This window comes from Trichosurus vulpecula, chromosome 2, assembly GCF_011100635.1.
Source record: "Trichosurus vulpecula isolate mTriVul1 chromosome 2, mTriVul1.pri, whole genome shotgun sequence".
Lineage (NCBI taxonomy): Eukaryota > Metazoa > Chordata > Mammalia > Diprotodontia > Phalangeridae > Trichosurus > Trichosurus vulpecula.
The window spans coordinates 194,350,568-194,375,220 of record NC_050574.1 but is presented as its reverse complement, the minus strand read 5'-3'; the positions used below and the strand labels follow the sequence as shown (position 1 = coordinate 194,375,220).

Sequence of the window (24,653 nt, the reverse complement as noted above, 5' to 3'; positions counted from 1 at the left end):
GATAAATGAAGCTGTGATCTTAGCCTTCCTCCTGTGCTTACCCCCTCCCCCTTCCATGATGTCTCATATTCATCAGAGCTTGACCTATTTTCCTTTGGAAGTCAACTAAAATACTATGTCACTGCTTTTGTGAACATCTGGATTTTTGTTTCATAACATCTCATTTTTGGCACAGAAGCTTAGCTCATTCTTTAGTTTGCCTTTTTGTCCCTCTGGAAAAAAAAAGAACAGTTGTTTGTGAGTACAGCCTCATCTTGCAGGAACAGAACTCAGTATTTATGGCCACAACATGACCCCTTGAAAAGAGAGGGGCTGTAATGAAAACATCAGCCGACCTTTGATCATGCCTTTCCACGGCACTACTATAACACCGTGACAGATACCATTCTATTTTTACAGTGCTCTTTCCCCCCACACGTCCCCCACCCCAAATACCATAGAGCTCTCTTGTTTGATGGCCTATGAATTTTTTTGAGGCCCAACCCTCATGCGGTTACATACCGTAGTTGTTTATTTGGCATATGTTTTGCTGCCCTTCTTTCCAAAATCTGTGTTTATATGAACTTTGAAGACATTAAGACCTTTCCCATGCCCTACAGCAACATTGTACACACACACGCACACATGCACACACGCACACACACACAGAGGGGTGTTTCTCCCTGGCTTTGATCTCAGTGTCAGTAATGATCATTCCTTCAGATAATTTTGTTTCATCAAGTCTCCCTGTGCCGCACCCAGAGCAGTAGTGAGCACACTGGGCTGGTTAGGTACCTGCATCCACTGACACTTCTGCAAAAGGTGAGAAGTTCAGGCTGCCTGGGCTCAATTCAAAGCACATGTGGCAAATGAACTACTCCTCCTGGTTGTCAGTTCTCTTGCTTCCTTGGCAGGAATGTTGGAAATGCTATTGAAAAACTGATGTTTGTGCCAGCCTGGGATGCTAGCTGACCAATCTGACTTCCAATGATGGGAGAAGGGGAGTTATTCTTATAAAACTAGATTTTTAGGAAAGAAAGTTGTTCATTTTCCCTATGCAGAAAGCAAGAAGTACAACTTCAAACTGATAGGTCTATTGTTTTGTCTTCTGCAGCTGTGAAGCTCCATTATTTGCCAAAACTGGATGAAAGTGATCTCTTGGTGAATCACAAAAGCGGTTATTATAATGTTTTCTAATAGAATATCAGCAGGGCTAGAGTGAGAATCATGAATTACATTTCCCCTTCCCGTTTGTCTGTGTTTCTGTTTTGATTGTAGTAGTTCCTTCAGAACTTCAAATTTCAGTTTTTGAAACTAGATTTCTTTTCACCTTTAAGTGGCTATGTTAGTCCTATTAATGGATTCTTGAACTAAAAGTAGGAAACAAGGACATTATAACAAAACTTCAGTTTGGTGAAAGACTTTTCTTCCCAAAAAGTCAATTACTTTGTTGACATAATCATACTCATTTTCTTCGCACTGTGGTTAAGTTGGAAAGGTTCTGTTTTGTGTTTGTCTGTTGCAGGTCTTTTCTCTTTGTCTCTCAATATAATTAAGCAATAGATCCTATGAATAATCCTGTAGGGAAGAAGGTAGCCAATTAACATTAAGCAACAGGCACTGTACACCAGGCACTGTGCTAAGTACGACAGAAGAGAGGATGCTGGTCCTAGAGTCAGGAGACCTAAGATCAAATCTTGAGTCTGACATTTTCTGGCTATATGACCACAGGCAAGTTACTTAAACTTTCTTATCCTTATTTTCCTCATCCATAAAATACAAACAATACTACTTGTATAACCTACCTCAAAGGCTTGCTGGGAGAGAAGTACTTTATAAATCTTAAAGTGTGTTATACATATGAGTTGTTCATTACCCAAAGTCAGTCACATCTCAGCTCCACTTTGATCTTGTTTGTAGGCAGAATGAATTGTGTATTTGTGAGTGGTAAAATACCTTTGGGACTCTACATGGTATTCAGTTGATTCATAATCTTTTAGAGAACATTTGTGTAAAGATATGGACAAGGATCATACAGGAAGGATGGTTTGGAGTTGTGGTGGAAGTGGAAGAGAGGTAATAATATACATCAATGGATGAAATAGTCATACTTATGAAATAAATCACTGATCCTCATCAGCATATGAGTCACTTATCTCTACTGCAAGTTCATGTATTTACACTGATATAGACCTGTTCTTAGTGTGAGGAGTATTTTCTAGAGCAAATAGGGAGCTGCAAAAAGTTGTGAAGCAGGAGGATGAAATGGTCAGACTTGTGCACTGGAAAGATTGTTTTTTTACAGCTATGTGAAGGGTGGATTGGAGAAGGGAGAAACTAGAAGCAAGTCGATCAATTAGGGAGCTATTCCAGTAGTCCAGGTAAGAGGTGATGCTTGCCAACTAAGGTGGCGATAGTGAATGGAAAGAAGGGGATAGATGTAGGAGATGTCGAAGAGGTAGAATTAACAAGACTTGGTGACAGATCAGATATGAGCGAACAATGAGAAGGGGGAAGAATGAGAGAAGTGGAAGAACTGAGAGCAATCCTGAGGTGCTAGTATCTGCAACAGAACTAGAGAAGTTGAGAAAAGAATCAGGTTTAGAGGGAAAGGTGATCAGTTATGTTTCAGACACATTGAGTTTGAGCAAAGAATGAGATTTCTAAAGATGTCCAGCAGGCAGTTGGTATGGTGAGACCAGAACTTAGGAGAGAGTTGTAAGGGATGGATATGTACATCTGAAAAATTGAAGGGATTGAAAGAGAAAAGAAGATGAATTACTTTGTCACTTGGGCCTCAGCTTTTAAAAGGCAACCACAGCTCTCCTGAATGTGTCAAAAAGCATATTGAAGTACAACATAAAGACTTCTGTACTTCTTTTTGTACATAAAGCAGAAAAAAAAACTGGTAGGGTTTCTTTTTTCATCTACCTTCATTAAGATGATGTACTCAGCACTTTGCAGAGGTCAGAATGGTTTCTTTGTATTTTAAGATGAAGCCAGATTTGTTTTATCTTTGGTCATGGGACATGAATCCTCCACAAAAACCCAGTGACTGGCCTCATGATTCCAAAAGCCAGCTGTTGGATTCTACCAAGCTTTAATGTCTTCAGATACAGAATTGATAATAGACTGTCCATTGTTCAAGGTCTAGCCTGAACAAATAATGATCATTCAGTTAGCACTTAATAAGCCCCTACTATATGCACTATTTATCACTTGCACAAAAGACAAAAGATGATCCCTCCATTAAAGAGCTTATATTCTGTGTTGTTAGAGTTAACATTATAGCTGACATAAGCCCTTTAAGTCTTGCATAGTAGTTTGCCTTTTTTATGTCATTTAATGACAACTCTCAGATACATGCCAAGTTTGGAGAGCCTCATCATGACCAACAATTTGTCTACCACCTAATAAAATCTTTGTGCATGACCAAACAGATAATATGCATTTTGGGCTCCAATTCCATTTGACTTCCTTCTGGTGGCAAATAATAATAAGGGGGACAGAGGGTGCTAAGAATTATACCGTTCTTAGGCCACTTATAGACATTGGTTTCAAGATATAAGATCTTTATCCTATGATCAACTAAATGATGCAGTAGAGGAGGAACTAAACCGTTTCCATTCTTACCAAAACTGAACCCTGAAGCTGTAAAGAAACTCCATTCAATTCAATAATTTGATAAATGTTTATTAAATGTCTCTTGCAAAAAAAAAAAGTATCTGCCTTCAGGATGCTTACATTCTCCTGAAGGATGCAACAGTATACAAAAGTATAATGCAAGAAAAATGAGGAAGAGAGCACTAATAATTAATAATAATAATCAGAGACGACATCACAAGAAGGTAGCACCTGAGCTGGTCCTTGACACAAGACAGTCATTCTATTTAGTTAAACCAAGGTAGCTCCTAACTTATCCTGGGATTACAGAATAATGGAATAACAGAATTGGTTTCATCACATGGCCAAGGCAACAAAAAAGATCTTTTTGTAGAACACTTGGTCATATCCCTTTGCTATGCTTCGAATGAGTATAGGCAAGGGGGCCATGATGAAGATATCTTCAAAAAGTAGACCAGTGTCTGTTGCAAAAATTTAGCACTAAAGAAATTTTATGATAAGCTTGACAAGATTTTCCAAACCAAGTCAAAATATATTTTAGTCCTTGAGGACCTCTATGCAAAAGTGGGCACATGAACAGATGGTGAAAATAGTTGGAAAATATAATTCAAGATTAAGAAATAAGGATTAAAAATGCAGAACCTTACACCTGGGATCATAGATACTTTATTTAAGAAAACTGCTGGGAAGCCATATACCTCAACAGCATCACCAAAAAAAAAAAAAGAAAGAAATTAGCTCCTTTTCATGAAATGGCTCATCACTAAGGTGTCATTTCAGAATTAGCTGTGTTCAGTCAAATCATTGATTGCTAGAACAAAAATCAAAATTGACACCAGGTTAGAAGAAAGGATAAAGATAATCATCAGACATGATTACAGCAACTTCAACACAACCTATTGAAATTAGCTGTGGCCTATAAAATATGGGAAATGGGTAAAAAAGCAAAAGCATTGGTTTTCATTATCACTATTTCTCAGGGAAGTTCAGTCATTATAAAGTAGTCATTACAACAAAGAGGCCAAATGACCCCAGAAAAATGTCTTGGCCAACAAAAACATAATATAGTTGCCAGGCAGAGAGAAATGACAGTGAAGGGAAACATGAATTTAGGATGTAAGATCATTTACAAAATATTACACAAAAAGAGGATGAAAGATTATAAGCAGAGTAATTTCACAAAACAGCAAAAGCCAACTGGAAAGGAAAATGAACCTGAAAAAATTTAGCCAGATCATTCCAAGGATGTTTATACATAAAACTGGAAAGGGGACAATAGATAGATATGAAATAAGAGAAATTTGTTAGTATTTCTGTAGAGCACTACCCTCTTCCTCAGTGACATGGAATCACAACCTTATTAGCCAGATTAAAATTAGCCAGATCATTCCAAGGATGTTTATACATAACACTGGAAAGGGGACAATAGATAGATATGAAATAAGAGAAATTTGTTAGTATTTCTGTAGAGCACTACCCTCTTCCTCAGTGACATGGAATCACAACCTTTGGACATCTCAATTCACAATGTACTGATGAATTAGAAATGGATTTCAATAAAATGAAGTCAGGAAGAATTGCTATACCAGATTGGATAAATACAGAGGAAATCTGTGCTGGAGCCTACTCAATTTTAAAAGCAATCAAGACTTAACTTTTAAGATATGTTAAAGAACATTCCAAAAGAAAGAATACCATGAATAGTATTGCCATAAAATAAGATATCCAAGAAGACATAAGTAATTATTGGTTCACATACCTAATTTCTCATCTCTGGAAAATCTTTACAAGAATTTTAGATAGAGATAGATTTTTCCATATCTATATATTCATATGTACATATACACACGCGCGCACACACACCTATTTCAAGAAATAGGTATTTTTTTGCAGGTGATTCTCTACAACAGACTACATCTTAGTCACAAAACTGACTGAATGGTATAGAAAGCACTAAGATAAAGTCTGCTTTAGAAAATCACCAGCAAAAGTCTGCCTATCCTCTTGTGGAACACAAGCATTGTCGATTTTTTTTAGGAAGCATTTGGCTCAGTAGAGCATATCTCAGACTTGAAGATTTCTCAGGCAAGGTGTCCACTATGCATGTGTTAGTATTATACAAGATTCCTTGATAGATATAACCAGGAAAGAACTTTATTCAGTGGCCCTTTGATTATTAATATTATGAGGTATAAAATATATGCCCTTTAAACCACAACCATGCCCAGTGTCCAAATGGAAAACAGATTTGCTGTAGATGTCACTTGGTAGTCATCTTTATGTTTAAATGGTTTATTGATTTTTTGCATGTTTACAACATTCTCAGTTCTCAGCAAGACCCCCCAAGTCAGCCCTCTTAAAAAAAACCAAGTAAAACAAACTAACACAGTAACTGTGACTGACAATACTTAAGTACATTTTATCATCAGTTCATCTGGGACCAAGATTAGATAATGTCTATAATGTGAATTCTGATGTATTTTGGTTTTGTATTCCTTTATATTGTTTTAGTGTGTATGTATATGTGTGTGTGTGTATACACACACACACACACACACATATATATTTATAATGTGTATGTGTGTACGTGTGTGTGTGCACATATGGATGTATATGGACATATGCACATATATGTGGACGTATATGGACGTATGCACACATATATGGACATATGCACGTGCATGTGTATGTATGTACGTATATACGTGCGTGTGTACGCATATATGTGTGTACGTACGTGTGTGCATATACGTGTACATATACGTGTACACATATATACATATATAAATTCTCTTCAGGTTCTGTTTCCTTCACTATGTATCAATTCTTCTAAGTCTTCCAATATTTCTTTGAATTTCTCATAATTCACAACTTAACTAGCAGTGTATTGATTCACTGAGGTGTCCTGTACATGTTCCTGTTTCGTGATGACATTGTACTAATTACATCAAACTGTATAATATGCTGCTGTATGGGCAGGCCATTAAGTTAATCCTTATTAGAGCTTGCCTATATACTTCACAGGACCAATTATAGAATTGAACAGGAGGGGAATGAGCTGAATTGCATTTGAGAACTTAGAGCTTTCAGAGATCACAAGCTCTGCCCTCAAAATACATGTTTATAATGTTCAGTTATTCCCAGTGGAGCTTCGTACCTATAAATCATGAAACACCACAGTATCAGAAGAGTCCAAATAGTATGTGATCCAAAGGACAATTGAAAGATGTTTGTTGGGTTTAACTGGACACTAGGATATGGCTATTGATGACTTATATGGAAGAAATAACATTAAAGATATAATCAGGGACATTTCTATCTGGAAAAGAAGGTGGGCTATTCATCTATCAAGAATAAGGGATGAGAACTCATGAACTGCCCAAATATTGTTCTTGATATCCATGAAATATTAAACTACCCAGAGGCGGGTCTCTAATTTACTGTGTAGATTTCTACAAAGACCTAGATAAGAATCACACAGGATGAGAAAATATGAATGATTCTGTCTTCACTGATGGAGTACTCACCGTTGATGAGATCACAGACATTATTAAATATTGGAGTATAAGAAAATGTAATGACACAGATAAATGAAATCTACAGATAATGGGAAAACATCATTCTGATCAATAGCTTCACTTCTCACCTAATCAAACTTGTCGCCAGAGTTAAAAGAAAAAGGAGAGTTAAGTGTTTTTAGTTTCCTACCTCATTTCCCCTGAGAACCTTCTGATAGAAGTGAGAAGAGAGAAAGCAAACAGTCTGGATTATTGGGCCCCATAACACCCGTAGTTTGCTGTAATATACTATTATTATTTATCTACATCCAACAAGTTATTTGTCTTACTCCTACTACATTAAAAGTTCCTTCTGGGTAGGGACATGGGCCCTATTTATCTTTGTCTCTTCTTCAGTACCTGGTAATGGTGCATTACATTTGTTAAATGTTTAATAAGTGTTTATTGAGTGAATAAAATAAGTGGCTCTAAAATGGTCAACATAATTTAAAGGCTAACTAAATTCAATTCAAATGTTCTCTTAGTTTGTATCATTTAAAGTCATTCAAGTAAACAGCTTCCATCTCATAAAGTACTGAAAAAATAATAGTAGAATTTCCAAAACTAAACCTTCCTCAGCATGATAGAAAGCACTTTTTGACCAGACTTATAAGGATCCAGGACCTCATGTGATAAAATGTGAATAAATGCAAATGTGATAAAATGCTCTCTTCTCTCCTGAGTTTGGGGAGTTCATTACTTTAGATCATGAAAATTTCTAAAATGACTGTTGAATGTCTACAAAACATTAAAAGTTAAAGACCATGTCTAAAATACCAGTTTTTCCAAACAACATGTCGAAATGCTTAAAAGCCTGTTTAATTTATCAATATAGTTTTAATAGCTCATGTCCTGGCATGGCAGTATAGAAAAGAGTACAGACTGCTGTTTGCTGATGTTACAAGCATGCTCATGGAAAAAAAGACCCCTTTTGGAGGCCTATCCAACTGAAAAGAAGTTTTGTGGGGTTTTTCTGCCCTGAATACTGTTTCTGATAATGTTGTTTTGCTTTATTTTTAGACGACTCAACACATTGAACAGGTGTGCCCCAATGAAACTTGATGTGAACATCCAAAGGAAAAAGGTAAGTGAGAAAATCAGCTTCAAAATAACATCTGTACTGGTAGAAAAGCCATGCTTCTGTAGTTTTGAAATTGATGAACTTTCCATTTTAATGGTGAGAGGCAAAATTTTGAAGCTTGTAGGATGTGTGTGTGTTTTTATTTAATATTGTATCATGCAGGTTAGCTATATCCTACAACATGACATTTTCTTGTCATTTTTTCCCAAGGGTTTGTACAAAGATCTGTAATACCTTAAAATAACTATAATGTTTGTAATAATTACTCAGAAGTTAGTCTTTGCAGGCTAGGTCAGTAACTTCTAGTTATTGAAAGTGAGAGTGTGTGGCCATATGGAAGGCCATATGTTTATCTTCCTCCATCATACAAGAAATCTTCAGTTTTTGTTTTTTGATTTTTTTTTTTCAGAAAAAGGGAAAACGTAGTTTTCTGCTTTGATAAAAAGTATGGATTTCACATTCTGGGGTGGGTGTAGGAATGTGTATGACCATGTATATTTATGTATATATGAAAACTGATGATTTCAGAGTCAATCTTGAATAATTGAAACTTTAAAATAATCTTAAACTTGACTTTCTGTTCTAGAAAAAGCACAATTACATAGATTTTGGTAAAGCTCACCTCAAAAGCACAATTTTGGGCCTTTCAGAATTTGAAGGAAAGTAAGCAAAAAATGAAAAGGGACATCCAAAAGAACATAAAAAGTTGAGTGGTTTATCTAGTCAAAATAGCAGGGAAGGACATGGGAATAAACCTCACAACAGCTGCCATGCTGAATAGCCCTCTTGAGAAATGTACACACCGTTTGAGGTATAACGGTCCAATTTTGCTCTGAATACACACGTGGTTCTTCTTATTGAAGCCGAGAAGAGCTACACCTTTGTGCCTGAAGTGTAGAGACCCAAAGTGTTTAGACATTCATACCGTACAAACATACTTACGTATATAGGTATATACGTATATCACAGGCTGTTGCATATAGTAGTGGCATGTTTCTAGAGAAAATCATAAAATTAATAGTATCATTTGTCTTTGCTAAAAATAAAAAATTCCTTTTTAATTATTGCCAACTTTTGAAAATTATACACATGAAATACTTTTGATATCGCCACTAGCTTATTCACTGTGTGGCCTTATACCATCTTAACTATGCAAATGCTCTTCCATAAACCTAATTTAATGTGCAGAACTGCTATGTTGGTTTTACCTACTTAATTTGATTACATATCAAAATCTTTTAAAAAAAAATATAAAATCCTTGCCTAACCACAGCTGTCACAAGGACAACTTCCTTAACAGAAGTACTTCTTATATATTGTAGTTATAGCTTCATGAAAAGTCAGGCAAGATTGATCTGGTTAGAAAAAGAAACAAAACTGAAATGAATACAAAAGCCATTACCCCTTCTCCAAGCTGTAGAAATTCAGGTTTGTTTAACCAATGGAAGGAAGTCCTATAAAGGTTTATCTTGGGGGCATAATCACCCAGCTCACTGAGAGCAGAGGAACACTTGCATTTCCATAGGCCTCCAGACCTTCTAAAGATGCATAGGAACCTGCAGCCTAGACAAGTGACTGCCTCTTGAGTCTAAATATTAGAAAAGTGCAAGTTTCCCAGAAGGCACAGGTGAGGGTTTATTGGTGTTTTTTTTAAAGAAATGGATACTGTCTGTCACCTGAACTAATATTAATGCTGTCATCCAATTTTTAAATTTGTATTGAAAATGAAGCAGTGTAATATAATGGCTAGAGAACAGTCTCAGAACCAGGAATATCTTGCTTCACATCCTATTATATGATTGACCCTAGACAAATTGATTAACCTCAGTGCTTGAGGCAACTCAACAATAAAGCTGTTAAGGAGGTGCCAGCCAGCATTGATAGGACCCAGCGCAGTGAAATCTCAGGTCTATGCCCTGTGCCCATGTCTATTAAAAATGAAACATTGGTCTCTGAAGGTGAATGGTTAAATCTTTCACTTCGCTGCCCTATGGGGCCATTTTTAAAAAATTATTCGATTTTAGTTCTAATTAGCACATTGATGATTGAACCAAGGGATGTGTGATGATTCCACTGAGACTAACCATGATTCTTCAGGCAGACGTGGTTAATATGCCCCTGTTTGCCCCCTGATTCTTCATCAGATACCAACTGCAGATCACACACACCCATGCATGTGCGTGCACAGACACACACACAAACCTTAATGATCATTCACAGGCTTGCAGTAGAAAATAGTGTCCGGATCTCCCTACTGTCCCAGTGAAATTCTTTATGGTTGGAAAAGTTATGGGTCTTAATTGTGCATCTACTGGGATTCTTAACCTTTTTTATGTCATGGACCCGTTTAATAGTGTAGTGTGATGGATGGACCCCTACTCAGAATAATGTTTTTAGTGCAAAAAATAAAATATGTGAGAGTACAGAGAAAGTTTATTATATTAAAATTGAGTTCACAGACCCCCAGCTGAAGAATCCCTAATCTAGAAGATTCACCCTGGCCAAAGAGATATTTTCTTGAAACCCTGTCATTGAGAGCCATCTCATTCTGATCCTCTAAACCCCTCAACCAATATAGAGTCCTAAATTACATGGGGGCAATTCAGCTTTTCAATTCCTGTTAACTTTAATGTCAGTTCCACAGCTAAATCCCTATGTAACTCTGGACTTCCTGCCTTTTGCAGCTCTGAATCATAAGAATCCCATGCTTCCAGATGGAAAGCAACGTCAACTGTTCCTCATCATTACTCATAAGATTTACCCTTAGTTCATGGCAACCTCCATATCTTCTAGTAGCATAACAGCCTGAACGGGAAGTCAGAAATTGGTGGGTCTGCCAAAATTCTATATGTGATATTGGGGGAAGAGAATGTATAATGCCTTGGTCTTTCCATCTGAAACTCAGGCAACAATGCATGCCTATATCTCCATATCCCAACCCAGCCCTCCACACCCGGAGGGAAGTGCTTCATCCTTATCCTGGAAGGATGTAGCTGTGGTGTTACATCTGAGAGATGCTTAACGCAAAAATAGGGACTCACGTTACTGATTCGTAGACTAATATGAAGAATGGCCCCAAGTGAAAGAGGATGGAACAGCTAGCTCAGCTGTCACACAGCCTCCTGATCATTTTAGGAGGAATAACAGCTGCTACCACAGAAACCATGACCCTGCTTAGTTCTCTCCTACTCCGGCACACCCCCGCATCTCCCAGCAAGCTAAATATCTTCCGGCAACCCTCTGTGGGAGAGCTCAAGTGAGGATGTTTTATGCAGCCCCTCCCAGGCAGTGGCTAGCATTACAGCCCCTTGAGTCTTAGCTAATTTGAATGCTCAAGTGAAATTTGGTGGCTTCTGAAATATTCATAGGTGACTTGTTTCCTCTGTGTTTTCTTTAGATGGGTCATAGTGACCCAAATAGAGCCATAGTTCCCTGGAGTAACTTCATCTTTATTAGTTGTCTTCCCGCTTGTTCTTGTCCTTTGACTTCATTGTACTGCCCTCTGCAAAAGGCGGGCTTCCACTCTTCATCTCAGAGCCCCATCTGCTCAGTAACAATAAAAGAATCCTGATTTAACCACTGTATCCTCAAGACCACCTCTCATTTTCTAGCATTGGCAACCAGATTCAAGTGAGCTTTTGAGAGCAAAATGAGACCATTTCCCATGTTCTATTTTAAAGGATTTCAACTTTAAAAAAAAGTTCTCTTCCCTTATGTTTTTAAAATACTTGTTGGGGTCCCCTGCTCCAAAATAGGCTTTTTCCTAAGTGCTCACTCAGGGGACCTGGTAGTCTTATTATAAATTTTGATATACAGTGATGTCTTTATTTGAACGAATTCCCTGGGAACAAAGCTCCCTTATATGAAGGCAGTCACGTTTAAAAAAAAAAAACTTCATAAATCATGCAAAGCAGAGAGGCCTGCATCTGCAGCTGCAAAGACAGAAATATCCACAAAAACAGTTTCAGTTTGTCCCTGTTCAATTGAAGGTAAAGAGAGCCCACCAGAGGAAAGATTTTGATATCAGCTAAAATGGTCTGCAGATTTTAGAGAGTCTTAAAAGATTTTTAAAAAATTTAAATTATTTTGTTAAATATTTTCCCAATGCAAAAAAAATTTCATAGTCATTTTTGTTAAATTTTGAGTTCCAAATTTTCTCCTTCTTTCCCATCCTTCCCCCCTCTTTGAAAAAGAAAGCAATTTGATTTTGATTATACATGTGAGGTCATGCAAAATATATTTCTATATTAGCCATATTGCAAAAGAAAACACAAACAAAATAAAACATTTAAAAATGAAGAAAGTAAACTTCAATATGTATTTAGAGTTCATCAGTTCTCTTTCTGGAGATGGATAGCATTTTTCATCGTGGGTCCTTTGGAATCATCTTGGATGTCATCTTAATCAGAGAAGCTAAGTCTTACAGTTGGTAATCATTACAGTATTGGTGTTACTGTGTACAATGTTCTCCTAGTTCTGCTCATTTCACTTTGCATGAGTTCATATAAGTCTTATAAGCTTTTTCTGAAACCATCTCTTTGTCTTTTCTTATAAAAAATATGTAGATATAGATATGTAAATGTGTACAGAAATGCTATATATAGTATTTCATTATAATTATATACCACAATTTGTTCAGCCACAATTTGTTCAGCCGTTCTCCAATTGATAGGCACCCTCTTGATTTCCAGTTCTTTGTCACTACAAAAAGAGCTGCTATGAATATTTTTGTACACAGAGGGCATTTTCCCTTTTCTGTGATCTCTTTGGAATACAGACCTAGTAGTGGTATTGCTGGGTCAAAAATATACACAGTTTTATATCCCTTTGGGCATAGTTCCAAATTGTTCTTCAGAATGGTTGGACTAGTTCACATCTCCCCCAACAGTGCATTAGTGTCCCAATTTTTCCACATCCTCTCCAGCATTTGTCATTTTCCTTTTCTGTCGTATTAGCCAATCTGATAGCTATGAGGTGGTATCTCAGAGTTGTTTTGATTTGCATTTCTGATTTAGAGTATTTTTTTCATGTGACTATTGATAGCTTTGATTTCTCCTAAAAACTGCCTGTTCGTATCCTTTGACCATTTATCAATTGGGGAAAGGCTCTTATTTTATAAATTTGGATCAGTTCCCTATATATTTGAGAAATGAGACCTTTATCAGAGAAACTTGCTAATTTTTTCCCCAGTTTACTGTTTTCCTTATAATTTTGATTACATTGGTTTTGTTCATGCAAAAACTTTTTAGTTTCATGTACTCAAAATTATCTATATTATTTCCCATAATCCCCTACATCTCTTGTTTGGACATAAACTCTTCTCTTATCCATAGGTCTGATAGATATATTTTTGCATGCTCCACTAATTTACTTACGATATCACCCTTTATATCGAAATCATTTAAACATTTTAGCTTTATCTTGGAATATGATGTGAGATATTGGTCTGTGCTTAGTTTCTGCCAACTTCCTTTCCAGTTTTCCTAGCAATTTTTGTCAACTGTTGAGTTCTTATTCCCAAATCTTGGATCTTTGGGTTTATCAAACACTGAATTACTGTGGTCATTTACTGCTGTGTATTTTGTACCTAATCTAGTCCACTGATCTACTGACTCCACAGACTGGCTATTCCTTAGCCAGTACTACATTGTTTTGATAATTCCGCACTTCGTAATATAGTTTGGAATCTGGTATTCCTAGGCTGACTTCCTTAACTTTTTTCATTGATTCCTTTGATATTTTTTACCTTTTCTTCTTCCAGATGAATTTCATTAATATTTTTTCAAGCTTTGTAAAATAATTCTTTGGTAGTTTGATAGTATGATTGGTATGGCACCGAATAAGTAAATTGTCATTTTTATCTTTTTCCTTGGCTTACCTATGAACAATTAATCTTCCTCCAATTGTTCAAACTGTTATTTGTACAAAAAGTGTTTTCGTAATGGTGTTCATATAATCCCCAGATTTATCTTGGCAGGCAAACTCCCAAGTATTTTATATTGACCGTAGTTATCTTAAATGGAATTTCTCTTTTTATCTCTTCCTGCTGGGTTTTGTTGGTAGTATATAGAAATATTGATGATTTATATGGGTCTATTTTATGTCCTGCAACTTTACTGGAGTAATTGTTTCAGCTAGTTTTTTAGTTGATTCTCCAGGGTTCTCTAAGTATACCATCGCATCATCTTCAAAGAGTGATAGTTTTGTTTCCTCATTGCCTATTTTTATTGCTTCAATTACTTTTTTTTGCTTTATTGCTATAGCTAAGATTTCTAGTATAATATTGAGTAATAGTGGTGATAATGGACATCTTTGCTTCATCCCAATCTCATTGGGAAAGCTTCAAGTTTATCCGCATTACAGATAATGCTTGCTATTAATTTTAAACAGGTACTACTTACATTTTTTTCAATCCTCCATTGATTCCTATGCTTTCTAGTGTTTTTAATGGCAGTGGGTAGAGGAGGGGTTCTTAATCTGGGTTTTGTGAACTTTTTAAAAAAAATATTCTGATCACCGTATTTCAATATATTGGTTTCCTTTGTAATCCTATGTATTTTATTTTATTCATTTAAAAAATATTACTTTGGGATGGGGTCCATAGTCTTCACCAGACTGTCAATGGGGAGTCCATGTAGGAATGAAAGGTTAACAATCTCTGCTAGCCCTTCCTTTGGTTACTTCTTTTCCTCTTCTCCCCCACAGAGTTCTTCTGCTTCCTGTGATGGGAATTCCGATGGTAGGCATTTGTAGTTATTGGCTAAACCTTTGCTGAGACTCATTCACACTAAAGTGTCACCTCGATAAAGAATTTGTGATTTTAAGCCTTGAAGAAGTAATTCTGAATATGAAGTAAAAGGCTTTATCATCCATTAAAGAAGTTTGGGGTTTCAGCATCTAAGTGGGGAGATTTTTGCTTTAGGCATTAAACCATGACTACCCCAATCTCTTTAGCTTCTGTTTCCTGGAGTGCCCTCTCCTACCTTTCTTAACCTTGTTTCCAACCATAATCTCCCTGCCAACCATCCCAAGGCTCTTAGAAGCAGTTTTTAGGTTTTATGGCACATTTGATATTATTTTAGTTGACTTTTGGTCTTACATACTGTAACTTCCTCTTCCCTCTCCTCCCCACCTGTGTCCTTGAACACATCTCTATGCCTCCTATATCAGTGGGTTTCTGGTAAGTATGTTTTTAGAAAGCATCCCCTTCATTAATGAGGGTATTGCTGTACTGTTCCGCCTAAGTCTTCTATCAGAATGCAAACTCATTATGACTTAGCAACATTGTATGACAAGAAGTGCTAATGTGCCCACCCAGCTGCATTGTGAGAAGCATAATGTCCAGCGCAAAGAAAGATAATCCTTTTCTGCCCCATCCTAGTCAGAACACTCCTGGAGTATTCTCTTGAGTTCTGGGTGCCACAGTTTTGAAAGAGCATTGACTAAATTTCAGTGATTGCCAAAGGTCATATAAAGAGTAAGTAGAAAAGCTAGGATTTTAACCTAGTTCTTTTGGTCCAAATCCAGTATACATTCTGCTATACCATGAGTGAGCCTATTACAATTTTAAGATTCCATGATTAATATTTTACTATACCTTTTTGTCTAATGTAAACTTGTAGCTTTCATAGAGGAAAACTGTAGTTGCAGATAACTTCTAGCAATGTCCCAAGGCAAAGGGCTTCAATTGAATAGTGGCACATTGGTCAATTGAATTCCACTAAGCAGTAGGGTCTCAGGGAATGTTTGAGTCTGTTGGGGGGGGAGGGGAACGGGACAGGGGGAGTGGGAACAGTCATTGATACCACATAAGTAGTACTGATTTTCTTTCCAGGTCACCAGCCAATGAAAATAGTGTTGTCTTCTTCATGATCAAAGTTTCTTTAAGTTCCTAGTTCTGAAATCTGACAGAGAACACAGGAAGTCACGTACACTCAACATTAGTAAGAAACATTTTCTAGCCAGCTCACAGCTAAGGACTAGGTTGCATAGTAGATAGAATGCCAGGTCTGAACTCATCTTCCTGAGTTCAAATTTGGCCTCAGACACTTACTAGCTGTGTGACCTGAGCAAGTCAATTAACCCTGTTTGCCTGTTTACAGTGTTCTCATCTGCAAAATGAGCTGGAGAAGGAAATGGCAAACCACTCCAGTATCTTTGCCAAGAAAACCCCAGATGAGGTCAGGAAGAGTCAGACAACCTGAAAAATGACTGAATGACAACAATACAACCAACATGCTCACATGCAAAATTAATTTTTGTAATTTTCCTAGTTTTAGTTAAGTGTATATACCTGGAAATTATCCATTCTTGTTGCTGCACTGTGACATTGCAACAAATAATAATGGCTTATGATAGGGCATTGTGATGTAATGCAGATAGAGAGCTGACCTGGGAATCAATAAAACCTAAGTTAGTCTTGCTTCTGATACTAATTGACTATGAGACTCTAAACAAGTGACTTAACCTCTCAGTACCCCAGGCAATTGCAAATTGCAAAATAGTTACTGACTTGCATTGGAAGTTTACAATGGTGGTAGTAGTAGTAGTAGTAGTAGCAGCAGTCTCAGAAACTTTATATGGTACATCATAACTGCAAAATGCTTTTATGGAATCTCAGAGTTGGGCCATAAAGTCCAAACTGTAACTGAGCAAGAATTTCTTCTGTAGAATTTCTTGCTTCCGTGGAGTCTTAGGTAAAGTCCCACTTCTGCAAGAAAGTTTTCCCAGTCCTCCTTAATCTTACTGTCTTCCTCTGAGACTACTCCTACTTTATCATTTATAAATCTTGTCTATGTGTAGTTGTTTTCATGTTTTCTCCTCCATTATACTATGATACCCTGGAGAGCAAGCCCTGTGTTTTGCCTTTCTTTCTATCTCCAGCACTTAGCACAGTGCTGTTTTGTTGACTGGCATGCACATTTTGTTGTTGTTCAGTTATGTTGACCCCATTTTGGGGTTTTCTTGGCAAAGATACTGGAGTGGTTTGTCATTTCCTTCTCCAGCTCATTTTATAGATAAGGACACTGAAGCAAACAGTGTTAAGTGACTTGCCCAGGGTCACACAGCTAGTAAGTGTCTGAGGTGAGATTTGAATTCAGGAAGAGGAGTCTTTCAGATTCCAGGCCAGCATTCTATCTATGCGTCACCTAGCTGCCCCTGGCATGCACATAGTACATACTTAATAAATGCTAGTTGGCTCTCTCCAGCAAGTGGTCATGAAACTTTCCCTTGAAAACCTCCAGTTAGAGAGAAAACGCTGTGTCTCCTTAGACAACCCATTCCTCTTTGGGATAGCTCTAATTGTTAGGAATAGTTTTCCTTACACGGATCCTAATTCTGTTCTACAACTTCTACCATCACATGAAAAATCTTCAAATATCTGAAGACAGTTATCCCTTCTTCCCTTCCCCTCACCAAGTCTTTTCATTCCCATTCTAAATATATGCAATTTGTTCAACCCATCATCCTATGTTATGAATAAGCAACCTTTTACCACCCTGTTTGCCATCATATATTTGAAAGGCTGTCACAACAGATTTGTTCTGCTTGGCCCTGGAAAACAGAATCAAGAACCATACGTGGAAGTAATGGAAGGACATATTTGGGCCATCATATTATTCCTCTTACCCTTTAACCTTTTCTTCTCTAAGTAAAGTATCTCTCATTTGCCTTTCCTTCACTATTCTGGTTGCTCAGGTCTAGATGACCTAGTAGGTGATCTCCTACTTAATGATATCCTCCTTCAGATGTGGTGCTAAGAACCAAACACAATATTCAGCAAAGTATAACAGTTATACTACCCCCCCAAACCTGGGCACTCTTCCTCTCTTAATTCTGCCGTAGATTGCTTTAATTTCTTTGATTGCTTTATCACACTGGAAACTATTCAGATTTTATGACAGGACTTACAGGTGAGGAAAAGAATGCTCAGGTGAGTTGATCACACGGCTGGTGAGGAGAAGCTCTGTATCTCAATTCTAGGTCTTTCTGACTCAAACCACAATGTACTTTCTATCACACTATGCTGCTTCTCAGGCCAGATGACCAGAAATGACCACCCCAGTAACCATGAGATTAATGTCATCATAAAGCACCAGGTTGATTCCTTCCTTAACTTCTAAAGATATAATGTTAGATAACATTGGCACAGGCAAACCACATCAAGGATATAGCTTAGTCAAAATAACTGAACACCAAACAAATAAAATAAATGTAAAAATAATAGTACTAGTAAATGTTCATTTAGTGGCATTGGGGGAAAGTGTTGAACAGTGAAGGGGGTATTATTGGAATTTTATGTTTAGACAGTGAGGCCAGGAAAAAACCAACACCTCTTTGCACTCAATCATGGAAGGCCTTGTACAGGTGATCTTTTTAGAACCTATATGGGTAATAGAAGGCAGAGATGTGGACAGGCTCAGGAAATGAGGGCATCATAGGATATTTGAGAGGACTGGAAGCAGGGCTACTATGAATGGATAAAAGGAACAGTAAATTTTAATTTCCTTGGGAAAGCTAGAGGGGATGGGTAAGTGAATGAGTGAAGACTGGGGAAGTGAGAGATAATCCTTAAGAGGACTGAAAGCTTCTGTTTTTCAATAGATTGCACATTTCAATAAGAATAGCGATTGTAGAATTTTGAGCTGGATGCTACTTTAAAGACTATCATGTCTCACTTCATTATACAGATGAGAAAACTGAGGCTCAAAGGGTAAATTGCATGACTAGTTAATAACAGAACTGGAACTAGAAACCCAGGTTTCCTGACTCCCATATCCACATACTTACCACTGCTCCAAAATACTTACTCTGTTGTGCCATCATGTCTTTCAGAGTGATGACTCAGATGAAGAAGACCTATGTATCAGTAACAAATGGACTTTTCAAAGGACAAGCAGGAGATGGTCTCGAGTGGACGACATCCACACGTTGTTCCCCCAAGCAAACAGACATGGGTCATCTGGGGACGTCAGAATGAAAACCACCACAAGCAGTGAGAGCGTCCTCACTGACTTGAGTGAGCCTGAGGTCTCTTCTATTCACAGTGAAAGCAGTGGAGGGAGCGACAACAGGAGCCAGTCTGGCATTAACAGTACTGGTAGAGAGGCTTTTGACTGTTCTGGACAGTACTGTGGGGAGACCCCAGTCATGCTCGACTCCACTTTAGTCAGTGGCAGCTTCTTACAGAACCCCAAAGACATTGCCAATTATACTTTTCACCCAAAGAATGAGAAACCAGCGCGAACCAGAGCCAAATCTTTCTTGAAACGCATGGAGACACTAAGGCCTAAAGGGACTCACAGCAAGGTAAAGGGATCAGCAAGGACGGGTGGCTTGGTGATTAGTGGGCCTGTTCTTCAACAGGAGCCAGAATCCCTGAAGACCATGCACTGTGTGCCATTAGCGAATGGGGATTTCCAAAACTCGCCCCAAGATACAGCCAAGAAAGGACTTCCATTCTCTGCCAAATCCAGCAGCGAGAGCAGCCAATCAGAAAACAGCAGCAGCGGCGTGAGTACGCCCTGCTTGAAGGATCGCAAGTGCCATGAAGCCAACAAACGAGGCGGGATGTATCTGGAAGACCTAGACGTTCTGTCTGGGACGGTACTGCGGGAAGTCATTGACCAAAACCATAAAAATGACTTTCACTCCCAGGAGAATCTTGTGGTCCATATCCCCAAAGACCACAAACCAGGAACTTTCCCAAAGGCACTTTCTATTGAAAGCCTCTCACCAACAGATAATAGCAATGGGGTGAACTGGAGGACGGGCAGCATCTCTCTGGGCAGGCAACAGTGCCCTAGTACAAAAGAACCTAGACTCATGGCTTCTTGTCACAGAGAAAGTAGAGTTAGTATTTATGACAATGTCCCTGGCTCACACTTGTATGCCAGCACTGGAGATCTTTTGGACTTAGAGAAAGATGACCTCTTTCCCCATTTAGATGACATTCTGCAACATGTTAATGGACTTCAAGAGGTAGTGAACCACTGGTCAAAGAATGTCTTGCCTGAACTACAGACAGATGATGCATTAGCTGGGGAACCTGGCTTGTTGCCCTTTCCGTCTCCCAACCAGATTACATTAGATTTTGAGGGGAACTCTGTTTCTGATGGTCGTACAACACCTAGTGATATGGAAAGGGATGGAACCTCCCTTAATGACTCAGAGGCAGCTGGAGTCAGAGAAAGGAGAGATTCTGGTGTCGGAGCATCACTCACCAGGCCAAACAGGTTGGTAATAACAGTGATACTGTTTCCTTTTTTCTCCGCTAATTATGAGGAAACTCTGTCAACAGAAATATGTCATTCGTTCAGAAAAGTACAGTTGAATTCCTATAATCCTGAATGTTTATTCTCTATTTCTACTTTATAAGTTTAGCTAGAATGTATGATTATGATTTAAAATTTTTAATTTAATCAAAAGGAGAATCTCTGTGACCTAGGAGGGTAGCCTTTTGTAAGTTTGGTCTTGGTTTGAAATGCCCTTTATTAAACTCCAGAATCTTGACTTAGAACCCAAATACCACTTCACAAAAAAAAGTGGCTGTATGGTGATTATCTGGCACAAACCCTTTATTTCTTTTGTATAGGAACATTAACACCATGAAGATTAGTGCTTGTGTGTGGCAGAACCAGGAAACATCTCTGGAGTTCATTGAAATGTAGTATGGTTACTGTGAACATGTTTCATTTGCATTTGTCACCTCCCCCCAAACCCAAATGAATTTCATTTGAAAAGTTGGAGTTAATAGAAATGTCCAATGATTTTAAGTAGAAATACAAGGTACCGTTTGAAAAGTAGTGTAGAAAAATACTTTTCTACAGTAAGTAGTATAGATATAAAAGTACCATAGATAACTACTCTATAGCCTCTGAATATTTAGGAAATTCTTATAAAGAAAAAAATCTCTTTGGAACCCAAAAGGAGATGAAGCTTTGTATTTATTTTGTATGGTTAATAATAATAATAACAATGATAATAGATAGCATTTATGTAGAGCTTTAATGTTTTCTGTGTTGTGAAAGGCCAGCCTGCAATGCCACCTTTTCCATACTTTACTGAATATGATCCAGTGAGCCTTGCTTTGCTATCTGCAACTTTACAAATATTGTCTCATTTTATCCTCACAACAACCCTAGGAAGTAGGAGCTGTCATTATCCCCATTTTACAGATCAGGAAACTGAGGCAGACAGGTTAAGTGATTTGTCCAGGGTGACATAGCTAGGAAATGTGGGAGACTAGGATTGAATTCAAGTCCCAACTCCAAGTCCAGTGCTCTATCCACTGTGCCACCTGGCTGCCTTTGGTTTTCTTAGCTCTGCATATATATTAACTCTTGCCAAATACTTATAAATTATCATTGTCATACATTTTTGAGTAATATAATAGTCTGTTTCTCTGTCTTCTGGTAAAGGAGGTTACGATGGCATAGTTTCCAGATCTCCCATCAGCCAGCTCACTCCATAGCATCTCCACAAATCAGTAATCAGACAGCTGGCCAATTGAATCTCCTCCAGCGATTCTCACTCCTTCGCCTCACTGCCATCATGGAGAAGTATTCCATGTCAAATAAACATGGCTGGACATGGTAAGGAGCATATATTTACCTAAGAATAAATTGTTTATTCTAGTCTGAAGCAACTTAAGGTAGTAGCAGGGCCTTGACTGCTTTATTTTCTGTGTTCTGAAAAGCCAGCCCAGCAGTGTGACCTTTTCTATAGTTTACTGAGTATGATCCATTAAGCCTTACTTCGCCATCTGCAGCCCCACACATCATTATGGGCAGTCACAGCTAGCAGACACCTAGATTCTAGTAAGTTTTGCTTTATTTGTAGTCCTCAGTTGGTTTCCAGGGAAGGTAGGCAGGCTCTAGGAAAGAAAAAAAAGATAAGTAAAGGATGATTAATTATGAACAGAGGAATTAAAAATAAACTTGCCATAAAATTAGTCTGGCAGTTTGAAAAGGAACATCTGTCGCTTGTACCTCATAAGTGTGTAGCTTATTGGAAGAGCTCAACACTTACTCCATTTATTGAATTCAAAGAGTGTCTAATCCTGTAAAAAAAATTTCTATTTTTGTTTCATTGGCACATACAAACAAGAATACACAATAAACCTTGTGCCTAAGGAGCTGGCAAAAATGTAGATTGAGACTTAACTCTGGACAGGTTTCGGGTGGTTTAGAGAATTTGAGATATGAGAAGTGTCAGAAATCTATTCTACATGGATTTGAATGTTCTAAATCTTGTTACTAGCAGCATGGTTGACCACAAAAAGAATTTAGAAAAAATTAGAAATGTGACCATTTTTACAGTAAAAATTCCATATATTCAAAATTATACATCTATCATAATTAGCTATTAAATAAACTATTCATTTATATTTACTATAAAGTATCAATTTCCTTTCTTCTGAAAGTAAAGCTTGAAGTAAAGGGATGCTACCTCTCTATTCTTGTCTTAAAGATAGGTATACCCCCTTTTTCCTGGTTTGTTTGTTGTTTTAAATGTATTCCTTCCTCCAGATCACAACCACCCATTTTAAGGCTGCCAAGCTTTCTTATCCTTGAGAACAGAGTTTATTGTCATCTCTCTTGCTAAAGTAAATTCTATTTGGTTGCTTTGCTTCATAGTCTTTAAAAGTCTTATATGATGTTCATTAAGAGTGGAAAAACCTAAACTCTATTTGTGTTCAATGAGATTGTTAAAAAAAAAAAAAAAAAAAGTCCGGACTTTTGCTCTTGCAAAAGCAGCCACCATTCCTAGGAGCCTGTATAACCTGGTTCATGTGAATTCTAGGTCAGTGCCAAAGTTCATGAAAAGGATGAAAGTGCCTGACTACAAAGACAAGAATGTCTTTGGTGTTCCACTGATCGTTCATGTCCAGAGAACAGGACAGCCTCTTCCTCAGAGCATTCAGCAAGCACTGAGATATCTGCGCAGTAACTGCCTTGATCAGGTAAATGTGTTTTTCATTTTAAGCCAAAATGTGAGTGGCTCCTCTGAGGAGCCAAGGCTGCCTTGGAACTGCCTCCTGACACAGAGCAGAGTTCTGCTTAGGAGGAGCATGGAGAAAGATGGGGGCACTCTTTCTTCATTAAATGTTTACTTGGCCCAAACCAACTGCCTGCCAAGCAATATGATGTTTTATTGTTGAAAGTTTGAGTGAAACTTCTGCAATAATCGGGATATGTGGGAAACCCTCACCTTAAAGCAGAGAGTTCTTAACCTTTTTTGCGTGTTATGAACCCTTTAATGGGCTGGTGAAAGCCTATGGAATAGGCTCACTATTGTAAGGAAACTAGTCTAAGCCAAAGACACATTTATTTACATCAAAAGATAAACCTAAGAAAAATATAGAGGGCAGTTAGGTGGCACAGTGAATAGAGTGCCAGGCCTGGAGTCAAGAAGACTCATCTTCCTGACTTCAGATCTGGCCTCCAAAGCTTAAGAGCTGTGTGACCCTGGACAAGTCACTTAACCCTGTTTGCTTCAGTTTCTTCATCTGCAAAATGAGCTGGAGAAGGAAATGGCAAGCCACTCCAGTATCTTTGCCGAGAAAACCCCAAATGGGGTCATGAAAAGTCAGACATGACTGAAACAATTGAACAACAAAGAAAAATATGAAAATAATGCCAGCTATACCAAATGCCATTTTCTACCCAATCAACATAGACAATGGAGGGAAAAAAATAAACTATGCTTGTCTGGACAAGGTCAAAAGGCATTAGCCTAGTGCACTATATTATTACTATTAATGAGACCAGTTCTCCTCTTTCAAGTGAGAAGCAAGAGAATATTTTTGACACAGTGGGGACAAAAGCCTTTAGAAGTCCTTACCCTGTGGCTTAAAATAATATTTATAAATGAATAAAAATACATAGGATTTTGGAAGAAACCAATTCAGCATATATATTTATGTATATATGTGTGTGTGTATATATGCATATATATAAAACAAGTTCATAATATACCCCACAATAAGAAAGAACCCCTACATTAAAGATTTGTTGCAGATGACTTCCAAACTAGGTTAATTTAAAACTATAAGTTTTTTAAGCTCTGTATTTTTTTTTTATTTTGGGCCACCCTGATTACTTACATTCCTTTTAATCCCTATTTCATTCTTTATTTTAAGATTTAGGCCATACATCTCTCTTTATTCTTTTTCATTTTTTTTAGAGCAACACTATTGTGACAAAACCTTGACCAAAACCACATTTATTTACATTAAAAAATAAGCCTGTATAAGAAAAATACGAAATCATTGTCAGCTACACCAAATATTCTTTTTACCCAAGCAAAACAGTCAATAGAGAAAAAGGTAAACTGTGCTTGCATGGACAAAGTCAAAATAAAGCGTGGGTTACTACTATTAATGAGTCCATTTCTCCCCTTTTGAGCAA

General features: G+C 37.6%; 1 protein-coding gene across 2 annotated transcripts in view; it reads left to right on the top strand.

The window, feature by feature from the left end:
- The window catches only part of STARD13 (StAR related lipid transfer domain containing 13), a 208,132-nt gene that overhangs the window by 153,856 nt on the left and 29,623 nt on the right, over positions 1-24,653 (top strand). The window contains exons 1-5 of one of the 2 annotated variants that reach the window (XM_036742622.1): positions 8,213-8,244; positions 14,947-14,980; positions 19,078-20,477; positions 21,663-21,836; positions 23,047-23,206. In XM_036742622.1, coding sequence (XP_036598517.1) covers positions 14,966-14,980; positions 19,078-20,477; positions 21,663-21,836; positions 23,047-23,206 — 1,749 coding nt within the window. In that variant the 5' untranslated portion in view covers positions 8,213-8,244; positions 14,947-14,965. Of the gene's footprint in view, positions 1-8,180; positions 8,245-14,946; positions 14,981-19,077; positions 20,478-21,662; positions 21,837-23,046; positions 23,207-24,653 lie in introns of those variants that run through there. The other variant, XM_036742620.1, reaches the window with a different exon arrangement.